Consider the following 13,681-nt stretch of genomic DNA (forward strand, 5'->3'; position numbering starts at 1 on the left):
GAGAGGGCTGCCCTGATTTGGTCCAAGTCTGGTGACTGTGGGGAGAGTGTGGGGAGAGTGTGAAGGGAGGCAGAGGGTACCTTTTCAAGTGACATAAACCACTTAGATAATTTTTAAATGGTAAATATTTGTCTGGATTTTATTTTCAATATTCAGGTATTGTTGGGTGCAATTTCTTCTTCCGAACACCCTCCCCCTCCCCTATTGTTTTTGAATGGAGGGGGTTGCAGAGAAAGGCCCCTGTCTCGGATTGCTGGAAAGCTTTGCTGCTTGCAGCCTGTGTTACTACAGAATCAGTGCATGCAGCTCTGAACCTGACTGCAGCTCCCTGCCTTCCCTCATGTGCAGGACAGTGTAACACACTCTCCCGGAAGGAGGAGAGGGGGAGAGAGAGAGAGAACCTGCTTTGTAGAATGCACTGTAATTCTCTACCACACTTTAAGGATGTAATGCTGACAATCTGCTCAGTTTTCAAGAAGCTGGGAGGAATTCTGAGGCTGCTGTCCAGTAGAATTGCTGCAGCAACCCATACAATTGCCTTTTTTTTTTTTTTTTAAAGAGATGATGCTGAACGTTTTTTGCCAAGGGTAAAAAGCAAAGCTCAGTTGCGAGTGGCTTTCTTAAAACTTGATCACGGGGGATTTGAAGCGATAAAGAGCTGCTGGGTTTCTATTTACTGCAGTGGGAACAAGTTGTAGGATGAAATCCAGGGATTAAAAGACCCATTTTCCACTTCGTTGTGTGCAAAGGAATCTACTGAAATGACTTTGAGGATCTTAAGGTTGGCACTATGTGGCGGGAGAATGCAGTAAGTATTTCCCTTTCTGGATCCATTGTTAGTAGTTGCAAATGGGCTCTTAGCTATGGAATGACACACATGTAAAATGTTGCAGTCTCTCTCCGTCTTTAAAGCCTCGGTTTTACTTGGTAGTCCACACTTATGAAGCTTATCGTAAATGGTGCTTTTTTATTTGCAAACGTGCCATCGCCCTAAATGTAGCTCTGGATACTTTAAGAAGTATCTTTATTTCCCCCCCAGAAATGTTGAATACCAAATCAAAGCCAACGGAGCTTTTCCTGGGGGAATTTGCTATTCTGTATCTCGCTGGTTGTTTATGATGATCTGAGAAGCAGTCTGCTCCTTATCAAGAGAAAAAGAGAACCATTTCCCATATTGATTCAGCTGTTCCCTCCGCCCCCGTGATGCTTGTTTTGAACCTGTCACGAAAACTCCTGTCCTCGATCTTGTGAATTAGTTTAGCATCCAGCTATTCATTCCCGGTTGGGTGTCTCACCCCCTTGTAGCTCAAAGCCAGACCCTGCCGGTGGAGGTAATAACGGTTACTAGCACAAAATATTTCCCCAACCTGCGTGGGTGGGAGGGGGAAGGACTTCCAGGGAAGACTGGCTACCCTGTCACTTCTGATGGGGGAGATCTTCTCGCATCTATTTTTACTTAAAGGGGGGGGGGGGACACAACAACTTTCTCAGCCTGTCACTTTGTTCACCGTGCTTGTTTCATGTGCACATCAGAGTCGGGAAGACATTTCAATCGCACTTTCGGGCTGACTAATATTCTTCATCTGTCTCCTCTTCCTCCCCCCCCACCCCCTTAACTCTTCCCCTTCAGCCCCCTTTCGCATCTCTTCCTGCTTGGGTAGCTGCCTCCCTTGGATGCGATGCGGAAAGCAAGCTGCAGCGAGCCTCCTGTATTTGGGCCGAGGGATGGAAGCAACCCCGGCCTCTTGGTGTTGAGGGTTACAAAGAAATGCCAAACTTCGCCGCGTGCCAAATAGCAGCAACTACATTTTCTGGCATCCTCGGTAGGTTGCAAAGTTTGTGTCCCGGCAGTGCGCCGTGCGGCCAGCAAGCGGCGCTACTGCCCTGCGCTTTGAATGGAAAGGGGGGATTCTGGCGCGGCTGTCATACGCACGAGGATGTACTTTGCAGGATTTCACATCCCATTTGGAGGAGAGGGGGAAGGGGGGTGCGTGTGCCTACAGATGTAATTGGTGCAATTAATGCTTTCCAGTGCAGTCTCGTTTGTTAAGGAAACCATGAGTCCAAGGGTGGGGGAGAGCAGCTTCTTCCCCGAGTCTGCGAGAAGATGAAGCAGCTTCACATCTGCAGGGGTTTGGGTTAATTTATTTATAAACCTTTCTTCGCTGCCTCTGCTGCTGCAGTCATCAGAACCTGGCATGCAGCATAATAGCTTGGGAAGCACAGTGCCGCTGAGTGGTGTCAGAAATTCCCACCCCCACACGGAGGGAAAGCTACAGAGAGACTCCTGGTCCTGTTGTTCAGCAGCAGATGATGCTGATGGATACTGATTGACGATGGGGACATTATGGTTAGCGGGGTGAAAAGGGAGATCAGGAAAAGGCAGCCCCCTGATTGGACAGCCTTGCTAGTCTGTTCTGCATGACGCTTCCCAGCAAGCCTGGCTTTGTGTGTTGCAGAGGGACACCCCTCCCGAGGCCAGCAAAGGGGGCTGGAAATCCCTCGGGACATGGGGGCAAAAGGAGACATTGCGCTTGGCTGTCTCGGATCACCCTCCCTGTCCATGGCTCATCTCCCTCTCCCTATTCAGCCCCCTAAAGCACCACTGGGGGGCCAGAGCAAACCAATGCACTGATGCTCAATTATTGAACATGCTGCCCCCCAACACCAGTGACAACTTGGTCGCTGAGATCCCCAGTTCAGAGATGCTAAAGTGACTGTAGAGTAAGGGAAGGAGAGCGAGAGAGAACTAGGTTAGAATAATGTGTGTCTGAATCTGTTCCAGACATGCAGTAGTTATGCATGAGCAGCAGCCATCTGAGAGATTTAAAAATAAAATTACATTTCTGGGGTCCTGCAAGATGGGTGGGGTGCAGGGTTCTAGTGCCCTTCTGGGCTAATTTTATGGGGAAAGTGCATCTCCCTTTTAGACTGTCACCAGATTACAAAATACAAGTTCCTGGTTTAAAAAAAAGAAAATTTTCCCCCATGCTAATTGGTTCACTCATTTAATTTTAACTAGATCAGAAACATTAAATGGTGCCTTTCCCCAGAACTTGCACTGCATTTTTTCTAGTTTGCTGTAGACAATTCATAACACTGTCACTGGGGAGCTAATTTCACGGGATAGTTAAAATGATGTCAGACTATGGCTAAGGTGAAGAGCCATTGGAGGAAGCTAATAAGGATGCATTCTATGCAGATATTTTGCATCAAAAGCCTGGTGGGGGACTACATAGCGTATTTTGCTCTTTTTTCTCATGCAATGTGATCACTTCTACAGGGGATAAAGCTGGCAAAGATGGGGAAAATTGGCTATGCTCTCCTGGTACTCCAAGCTCTTCTGGCGCAATTGGATCTTGTTCGTGGAGCAGAGAAAAGTTATCCCATACTCAACATTGCAGTGATTCTGGGGAGGACCAAGTATATCACAGAGCGAGACATCCGAGCTCTCTGGAGCAGGGAAATGTCAGCAGACTTGGCCATTGATGTCAACGTAGTGACCCTTTTGGTGAACCAGACTGACCCTAAAAGCATTATAACGCATGTTTGTGACTTGATGTCAGGCACCAAGATCCATGGGGTAATTTTTGGAGACGATACTGATCAGGAGGCGATAGCTCAGATTTTGGATTTTATTTCATCTCAGACTTTTATTCCAATTCTGGGAATTCATGGCGGCTCCTCCATGATCATGGCAGATAAGGTAGGAAATCTTTTTAAATTATTTAAAGCTTTTGTTGCACCAGTGTAACTTCATCAAGCATACTAACTTCAGAACATGTGCACTGCAAGCAGCTCAAAAGAGGATGCCTCTAACCGCCTATATTCTGATCTTTAAAAGGAAAATAATCATGAAGCTTCCTACTGAAATACCACCCAATGTCCTGAAAAGATTTTTTGGGTGTCATGTCTGTAGTTTGTTTGTTTACATAAAGAATGTTCTTACTGACAGTTTAGTTACCACCAAGCTGGATTCTGATCAACCTAGGAATGTTACGTACAGTTGATGACCCCGAAGATAGATGGCTTATTTAACCTAATTATGACAATAAAATGTTTTGTCCTGTTTTACATCATGAAGGAAAGGTATAACGTTATTGGCAGACACTAGAAACAAGTGCCACACTGGGAAAGATCACATATAAAGCACTTGATGAGGATAGTGCTAGTAGAGGACTTAAAGGTTTTTGATAAGTGTACAGATATTCAGGTTAGATTTGACTTTTCCCCCCCATTAATAGCTTAACGTGGGTGACATCAGTCTCATATGAAGAACCACCCTTTGATTTTTACTTAGTTACAGCAATTCAGTGAGAACCTGTGTTCCAGTTAATTAGACTCCCATGTGGTAAACATGAGGTTATGATGTGCAGGTGGTTTTGTCTATGAATTCTTAAGATAATGCAAACTGATTTTTTTTAGGAAAATGTTTTTCCATAAAACCCATCCTAAGGTTATGAAAGAATAGAACCGTGACTAATACACCCAGCGCACATTCCTTACTCCAGGTGGCAGGAGCATAGCAAACTCCTACTCTATAAGACACAATCTTGGCTGGTGTTCAGCGCTCAAACTCCTAGGAGTTGAGGGTGCTCAGCACCTTGAAGGATCAAGCCCTCTAGCACGACCAGTTCCACTGTTAGCATTTGTTGGCTGAATGATGGGGTAAGAAACAATTGGCTGATGCTGAAGAGCCCTTATCCCAGCCTTGGTTGTCACTTTTATGTAAAGAGATGAGGATTATTCAACACAACATTTGCTGAGTAGAAAGTTATTTATTAGCTTTTCAGGAAATATTTTTTCAGCACATCATATCCTAAAACCATTATCAAGGGCAAAATTTTACTAAGAAATGAGGAATGATTACGATTCAGCTGTAAAGAGCTTTTCTGTAGCACTAAAACAAGGGAGGTAGGGGGACTGTCAAATATTGGGTAGTAATTCACACAGATTCAGAGACATATTGAAAATAATTATTTAAAGTGGCCCAGATATATTTTTAACAATGAAGAACAGAAGAGATGGGATTATTTATGATCTTTGAAGAAGGAATCATTCCTGACTTAGAAACAGCGGCATATCACGCTTTTTATTAACTGGTGGGACTAAAGATGTTCTTTCAATCTCAGTATTCTGAGTGACCTTTATCATTACAACTGACACTGTCATATAATGGTTCAGTTAATAAATGTTTGAATTGTAGTGGAAATTCTATAGGAGGGCCTTATGTCCACATGAATAACCACAGAGTTCATTATGATTGATGTTACTACCTTAAATACTAAAGGGAGATATACTGACTAGGTCATGGGGACTATTACTTTGTGAGCTATTGAACTATCCTTAAGGTTATAAAATCTTTATAAAACTAATACATATAATATATAAATAGATCAGCTGAAGTTGTTATATTAGTCAAAAAACTTGCAGCTGAGTATCCCACCTGCCACAAATTATAAAAAACTAGAGATGGGGGTGAGAACTCAGTAGTTAATCTTATCCATGCCTCCAGTGACTGATTCAGGGTCACTAACTTACATACATATACATATATGTGTAATATAGAGTCAACTAGAATGTAAAATAAATACACATTAATTTAGATCACTAAAACAGAGGTATTTCAGTAGTATGTTAATCCTGTAATTAACTATTTGTATTTCTGCTTTGACATCTGTGTTTTAGTGGTTATTCCTACTTGACATTTAAAAATGCTTGCTTTCAGGTGAAACTTAATTTTCAAGATCTCTGCTTGGGAGCAAAATAGTTCTGTGCAGTTTTTTAAACAAATCAATGGAACCTTCTTAAAGTAGTTAGCCAGCGAAACAAAGCCTTTACAGACAGATAACTATAAATTGCCTCAATCTTAGATTGGCTTTTGGCGTGTACTTAATATGTTTCAAAGCTGGGCTTTGGACATTGACAGAAATCATATTTACGTGTGTGGCTTTTTAAACTCCTTTTGGGACATAAATTCCTGTGTAGCACAGGTGAAATTCACTACATTGTTGAAGAAGAATGAAAGGGCTGGAAACCAATGCCAGGATTTGGGGCTGAAACCCAAACTACCTAATGATGACTATTGTCGTTTATGGAGCTGAATTAGCATCCAGGGTCTGTGCCCTTTTGTCCTGTGATATTGGAGGTCACTGAGTCTGCATAAATGACAGTTTCCTTGTCCCATCTCCTACCCCACTACTGCTCTCTGCACTAGCCTAGGGTGAGTCAGCATAGAAACCCTTTCTCTAGAGCAATGTGGCCATTCAGTTCCTGGACCCTATCTGTGTGACCCTAATGCAAGACTTCAGTGATGCAGAGAGCCTTATGCTAGTCTTCTAATGCTACTGGTGACTTTCACTTGCAGATGTGCATATATTCTTAATTCTCAGGCATTTCAGCCAAGTTATTCAGTGAACCATAAAGGCACAAAAGGAGTCTATTAACTCAGTGATGTGTATATTAAGTATTATTTACAAGATGCTTACGTGCATCAACATGAATTGGACATTAGACCTCTGAAAAGCATAACCTTTTGTTGTTTTGGTAATGATCCTGCAACCCCTAAGATTTCAATGGGACGGCTTGCACAAATAAGGCTTAATTGCACGAGTAAGGATTGCAGGCATGTGCCATACTTTATATTGGCAATACCTCCTAAATGTGTTCATTTAAATATATTTGAAGCTCAGACTCACTCCTTTAACTTTCCCACTAGGTTCTGCCTCAGATAGCCTGTGTAACATTACAGGCTGATCTGTGATTTTTTGCAGTAGCGAGTTTGAGTTTCCTTGTTTGGTTGTCACAGTAGGAATGTCTATTATATGTACCATATTTACAATCACATGGCCATGTTGGGTTTAGTTTTGCAAAATAATAAGCTTTCTGTACTAGTTTCTTGGACAGTTAAAAAACAAACCAACCCTGTAAACTATAAGAGCATTAATTAGCAGGTGTCCTCAGTAAACTGTTTGTTTTGTATTGATATACCTCTAAAAAACTCAATACAGACTTTTCTAGTCCTTTTGCTCATTAGAAACTTTTAATAATATACATACAAATTTTCTAAGAGGCATTTCCTGTATTGGAATTACTGACAGCCTTAAAGCTACGTGGCACGTTCCAGTGGGATTATCATTAGAAAGTGGTACTTCTTGAAACAACTCTGGGAGTGTTGAGCTAAGGAGATTAACCCCCCCAAAAGAAAATTAAGCATTAACGTATAATTATTGGCAGACTTTTTGAAAGCACTTTACATTGATAAATTACATTAATATAAGGTAGACTTCTTTTTCTCTAGTTCTGTGACGTCTGTTGTGCATTAGAACATTTAAAACCAGCTTGATATTCCTTTTTAAATGAACATTCTAATGTATTACTACATTAGGAGTTGAAAGTATTACTATAAAGTGAATTTATAAATATTTTCCATTACTTTGTTGAGGTTTCCTTCAGGTGTTCCAATGGATTATTTGTCCTTGTATTTGCAAACTTTATATCATTTTAATGCTTCTATTATCCATCACCATTTCATTATGTATATATTGTCTGTGATCTTTTCTCAGTGAGATAAAAAACAATATTTTGTGCAGCATTATACAAAACGTGGAATCACAGGCAGAAAGATACTTCCGTGTTTGAATAGTTCCTTAAAAAATCAGTGGGAATAACCATGTGCTAAGGACTATTTGTGTGTTTGGGCTTATAGTCTGAAGTATTTTCTTTATTTCCCTATGCATCATATTAGCATTAAATGGTTCTAATTATGCTGTAAACTCCACATCTCATTGAAGTGAATAGTGAGATCACAAAATTTCTGCTGCTGTTGTTTGGGTGGAGACAGTGCTCTGTAAGATTGAGTTAACTAGGACACAGTATACGGTTTATATTATTCTTGCTGTATCTTCGCAATAAAATAATAGACTTTTTAAAAGCCAAAGCTTAGTATCTGTGCGACACTGCATGAGTTAGCAGATCGAGGAAGAACCTTCAATTCATGGGATGTGCATCTTACCCCCTTCCTGTCCAATTAGAGAGACAAGGTGGGTGAGGTAATATCTTTTACTGAACAAACTTCTGTTTGGTGAAAGAGACAAGCTTTTAAGCTGCACAGAAATCTTCTTTGGGTCTATATAAGCTCAAAAGCTTGCCTCTCTCATAATAGAAATTGGTCCAGTAAAAACTATGACCTGACCCACCTTGTGTCTCTAATATTCTGGGGCCAACATGGCTACAACAACACTGCATACATATCTCCTGTCAAATGTTAAGTTGGCTTTTTTCTAGGATTTGGCTGCTTATTTCCAAGGAAGCTAACATTTTCTTCATGAAGATTTTTCTCAGCAGAAGCCGCTCTACCAATCAAGCTGGGTTGGGGTGGAGGAAGGGAATGTTAACTTTTCCCAACATATGGGGGTGCAACGGATTGGCCAGCAAAAGAGCGGCAGTACAAGCTGACACATGCTGCCTGGCTAACATGCAGGAGTTGAAGGAGGACAAAATTGGTTTCATTTTCTTGACTGGAGGGGAGGATCAGCTTTCAGAAGTTTGGGAATTGCCGTCTATGTGATCTCATGTGCCTCACTAAGGATTATTTACATTCAGTATCACTTTTGAACGTTTGCTTGATTTCGGTGTAACTGTGGTTAGGACTAAATTCATATGATCTTAGATTTGCCTGGTCTATGTTTGAGACTACTACATTAGCGCCTAAGGATCATGATCCTGCAAGCTGTACTCATTTACGTGAATGGGCAATTATGCCTAAATAGGGCCCCAATCTTTCAGTGTAGGAACAATGTAATTTCTCTCTTAACATGCCATTTACATTTACTTCAACCTGCCATTTCTTACCGTGTGTTAAAATAGAAATTGGTAAGTGCATCTGGTGATGTGTTCAGCCAAACATTTAAACTATTAATAAACTGTTTTGTAGTCACTGCTGCATACGGTCCAGAAGTACAAAAGACACAACATTCACACACAAGCAATCCAAGTCATTTTAAATTTTAATTTGATGGAAGCCCAGACTGCAAAACTAGAACACCAAACCTTCGGTTTGGCATTTAATCTCCTGCCTGCAAACATTCCCAGTAACTTCTGAGAGCTCTCTTTTTAAATACTTCTTGAAGGAAACCATGTTGGTTTTATATTTAATAACCTATAAAATAGTAATAGGACTTCTATAGAGTACTTTTAGCAATTACTTCATATATGCGGAACACTCACTCTTAGAAACTTACACAGTGAGCTGAACAGAAGGGAGATCCATATTGTATCTGTCAAACATGTTTTCAGTTTGCACTATTTCTCATCCATTAACTGCACATGAGAACATGTTTACTTTAATTTGAACGGACAGTTTAATAGTTTTTTATTTTTGCTACCCAGCTGACCAAGCTTAATGAACAAGCAGCCTCACTTTATGAATTTTCTTGTTTTGTTTTCCGATATGATTGTAATACAGGTGATGGCTTTGGACTGGCTTGAGGGGAGACCTGGGAATGGCTGTTTTGGTGGAAGTACCCCGTAGGCTATCTTGAAGAAAATAAGAACCTTTGAGGGCCACATTTATTCCTATTTCTATGTTGCAACTCTAGGAGTTAAAATCTGTGATCATCTGGGCCCAGCTTTGTGTTGTCTTTTCCTGAAGCTACCAAGTAATGTGGATTTTATCTGAAGGAGCCCAGCCTACTCAATTTGGGTTGTTTCCAAACCATCTGTCACACTATTGTTTTTATCAATCCTTGGGATGTTTTCTTGATTCTTTCTTCTCCCCCCACCCCCTTTTTTAAAGGAACATCATCACTGTCTTTTTCAATTATCTGTAATGTTTGTAGAGGGGGTAAATCTGTGCTTAAGCTTTTGAGGTGCAGAAATTTACAGTTGGTTTATAAAAATTAAAATGCTTGAATTCTGTTTTTTGTTTTGCAGTGCTCAAATTACACAAACCTCATCCCATTTTTCAAATGTGGAGTGAGAGCCATTCTAAATCTAATAGGGGAAAACCTGACTGCAAATCTCGTGTCCTCAGATATGTGATATTTCTTATCATATCATTGGGGCTTCCCACCAATTTCAGTGAGACAGATGCTTTGTTCTTCTCCCTTGTGTAAATTTACACCTGAGTTAGCATGCAGCTTCTCCTGTCTAGCAGTATGTGGGACCTGGGGTGGGGGGCAAGGTAGAGAGGGAAAGATACAAGGGAATGGAGTGGTGAGTGAGATAAAAGGGGTAGAGGAAATATAAGGTAAAATAAGAATAAATAAGAGCAAAGCTATTCTGCTCTCCTGTCCAGATGCATATTATTGCTGCTGGACATTATCTAGCTAATTTGTCTGGGGCTTTTAGCCCATCTGTTCCTTAACCCTGGCCACAACTTTCCTCTCTCTCTCACATGTACATAACAAGGGTCAAAGTGGTTAAACAGAAGAAGCTTGGGTACCCGTTAAGAATAGGAGTTCTACGGCAGAGCAGAAAAGACAGAGTCGGAGGAGAATCTATCCCTGTGTAAGTCACTGGATGGACAACTAAGGACGGGAGGACTAGCTAGGTGGGATGAGGTGGACTCTGCCTAAGACCGCATACTTCACCACACATTTGAAACAAGTAATAAAAGCAAATTGTCTCTTTCCAAGGCCCTGACTATCGTATTTGTCTGAATAGTGAGTTAATCTTCCAACTTCCCTGAAGCAACTATTCATAAAAATATAATTAACTACTAACAACAAAACAATATTCTGGTGGTATTCAGCATATTCCAGATCATAAACTGGTCCTAAATCTCCTTTCTAGTAATGAGTACATGGCAATTAAACATTAAATTTGGTGACAAATTCAGGGAGAGGACAGCTTTTAACAAACTCACATCTGGAAAATGACAATTTAAAAAGAAAACCCACTGAGCTATAGTGTACAGAAATTTACAGTTCCAGGGAGAGTCTTTCTTGCTGCCACTCCATGGTTGCTGGGAGGCAGTGGGGGAGCAAAAGTGTATTGGAGGGTCATGGAGAGAGCTAGCTAAAAGATGTTAATGTTTTTGTGTGAACCTTCAAAATCACTTTTGTTTTGCATATTATGAAAGAATTTTTTTATTTTAAAAATTTCACAAATTTATATCATTTTTTGTTACAGAAATTAGTTTGTTTTGTCATATCTCTACTTGTCAGTCTGTCTTTTCCTTTTCCTTTTCTTTTCACCACTGAAAAAGGGAAGGAAAAATGAAGGCAGAAAATGGATTTTTTTTCTTTTTTCAAAGGAACCTAAGGAAGTTGTTTGCTCTATTCCTACTGAAATTATATGGGAGCTAAGGGCCCTAAACTAAGCTCCCAGGCTGATCTTTTGGAAGTGTTGTGCAGATTTCCTTTGAGAATGAGGACAGATATAGAGTGATCGTTTTGTGTAACATGTTCACCCACAGGTGATAGGGTGTTTTTGTCTTTTATCATTTTCCATCCTGAAGGAAGTCTTTCCTGAATCCCCACTTCTGGCCTTCATACAACTCCTCCAACCTCTCCAAGCTCATCAAAAGAAAGCTTCTGCTAGCTGAGGCCACATCAACTCAAAGCAGCACCAGACTCTGCCAAAACAGCAGATGCAGTGGACATGTCTGCAGGTTTTGCGACGATCAACACCCACCACAACACACCTTTCAAGATCCACGGATCCTACACATGCCTATCATAACATGAGGTGTACCTCATCCTGTGCACTAAATATAGGGTTGCCAACTTTCTAATCGCACAAAACTGACCATCCTAGCCCCACCCCTTCCCCGAATCCCCTCTCCCTTCCCTGCCCCTCCCCGAGGCCCCTTCCCCTGCTCTCTACATTCCCCCTCCCTCAGTGACTTGCTCTGCCCCACCCTCACTCACTTTCACTGGGCTGGGGCAGGGGGTTGGGGTGCAGAAGGGGGTGAAGGCTCTAATTGGCTCTGGGGTGGGGCCAGAAATGAGGGGTTCAGGGTGCAGGAGGGGGCTCTGGGCTGGGGCAGGGAATTGGGGTGTGGGAGGGGGTGAGGGTGCCAGCTGGGGGTGCGGGTTCTGGGGTGGGGCTGGAGATGAGGCATTTGGGCTGCAGGCTGGGGGGTGGGGCCAAGGGGTTTGGAGTGCGGGAGGGGGCTGCGGGTTGAGGCAGGGGATTGGGGTGCAGGAGGGGGTATGAGCTCTGGGTTGGGGGTGTGGGCTCTGGGGTGGGGCCGGGGATGAGGAGTTTGGGGTGCAGGAGGAGGCTCCGGGTCCAGGGGAGGGCTCAGGGCTCGGGCAGGGGGTTGGGACTTGGGGTTGGGGCGCGGGCTTATCTTGGGTGGCACCCAGTCAGCAGCGCAGCAGGGCTAAGGCAGGCTCCCGGCCAGTGGGAGTGCGGAGCCGGTGCTCAGGGTGGGGGCAGCGTGCAGAGCCCTGTGGCCCCCCCCAGGAGCCAGACCTGCTGGCCACTTCCGGGGTGCAGCATGGTTCCAGGACAGGTAGGGACTAGCCTGCCTTAGTCCTGCAGCACCACCAACCGGACTTTTAAGGGCCTGGTCAGTGGTGTTGACTGAAGCTGCCAAGGTCCCTTTTCGACCGGGCGGACACCGGGCAACCCTAACTAAATGCCCCAATTAGAATTATGTGGGTGAAACCAGACAATCACTGTGCTCTTGAATGAAATCACACAGGAGAGTGATAAAAGACAAAAACACCCTTTCAGAAAGCGATTACTGTCTATATATGTTGCCTGATTCCTTTTAAGGTTAATAATGTTTGGATTGATGGCCAATTGATCTGACTGCGATAAGGTTCTTACCCCAGAATCAGGCTATGCAGAACTAAAACTATGAAGTTCAATATCTTGTGGGGAGCCTTATGGTGGAGGGCAAGGACACTCACACTGAGGGCAAAGTAAAGCCTTAGATATCTTTATTAGAATAATGAACAAAGCCAGAAAAGCTCCAAGCTACATCAAAAGATACAGTATTGGGGCTAGCTGTGGTTCCAGACTTTGCATAAGCTCTTAGATCTGCATACTCACACCCTTCCTTGAGGATCTGGTGGTAAGTGATTCCGATAGTCCAGGTCCCTCGCTGAGTTGCAGGGTCAGATGGTAGAAAGGGCACAACAAAAGATGGAGAACTCCCTCCACATGATTGTCTTATTATGATTGATTGCCACTGCCCAACCCACCATGCCCAAATCTAGCTTTCACCCACATAATGTTGAGGTGTAGTTACCCTATAGGTTAACATACTGATATGTGTAAATGTCATCTTAGCTTATTATCATATTCATCACCCCTTGCCCAAACGGATCTTGCGGGGTTCACTTCCATGTTCCTTGTGGCAGCCATTTACTGTTAAGTTCCAACTCCAGCCATTGAACAAGCTCCTTACTTCCCACAAAAATCTGTGGGGTAACTGTCAGACCATTTATCTATGCCAAAGGTTACAGGCCTGTTATACTTAACATAAATTGGTATACATATAGTCAACTTACTTACTTAAGCCAAATGTCTTCCAGGATACAAGTCTGTAGATACTTTGTGTTACAGCTGAATATAATGAAAGCAGAGTCAAATAAAGACAAGGGAGTGAATATAATAAAGGCAAGCTAGCCCTGTGGGTTACAGACCTATCAGTCCTCATCCTCAAAGGAAACCTTTCAACAACACTTTAAAAAAAAAATGTCTGGGAGCTTAAATTCATTAC

At 42.4% G+C, this 13,681-nt stretch overlaps 1 protein-coding gene across 1 annotated transcript in view; it reads left to right on the forward strand.

Annotated features, from left to right (window-relative positions):
• Window positions 1-790: 790 nt before the first annotated feature.
• GRIN2A (glutamate ionotropic receptor NMDA type subunit 2A) overlaps window positions 791-13,681 on the forward strand; it is a 309,606-nt gene continuing 296,715 nt past the window's right edge. Inside the window, exons 1-2 of the mRNA XM_024194032.2 lie at window positions 791-808; window positions 3,284-3,706. Of these exons, the coding sequence (XP_024049800.1) occupies window positions 791-808; window positions 3,284-3,706 (441 nt within the window). The remainder of the gene's footprint in view (window positions 809-3,283; window positions 3,707-13,681) is intronic.

The sequence above is a fragment of the Terrapene carolina genome, unplaced genomic scaffold (genome assembly GCF_002925995.2).
Source record: "Terrapene carolina triunguis isolate 2854851 unplaced genomic scaffold, T_m_triunguis-2.0 Scaffold93, whole genome shotgun sequence".
Lineage (NCBI taxonomy): Eukaryota > Metazoa > Chordata > Testudines > Emydidae > Terrapene > Terrapene triunguis.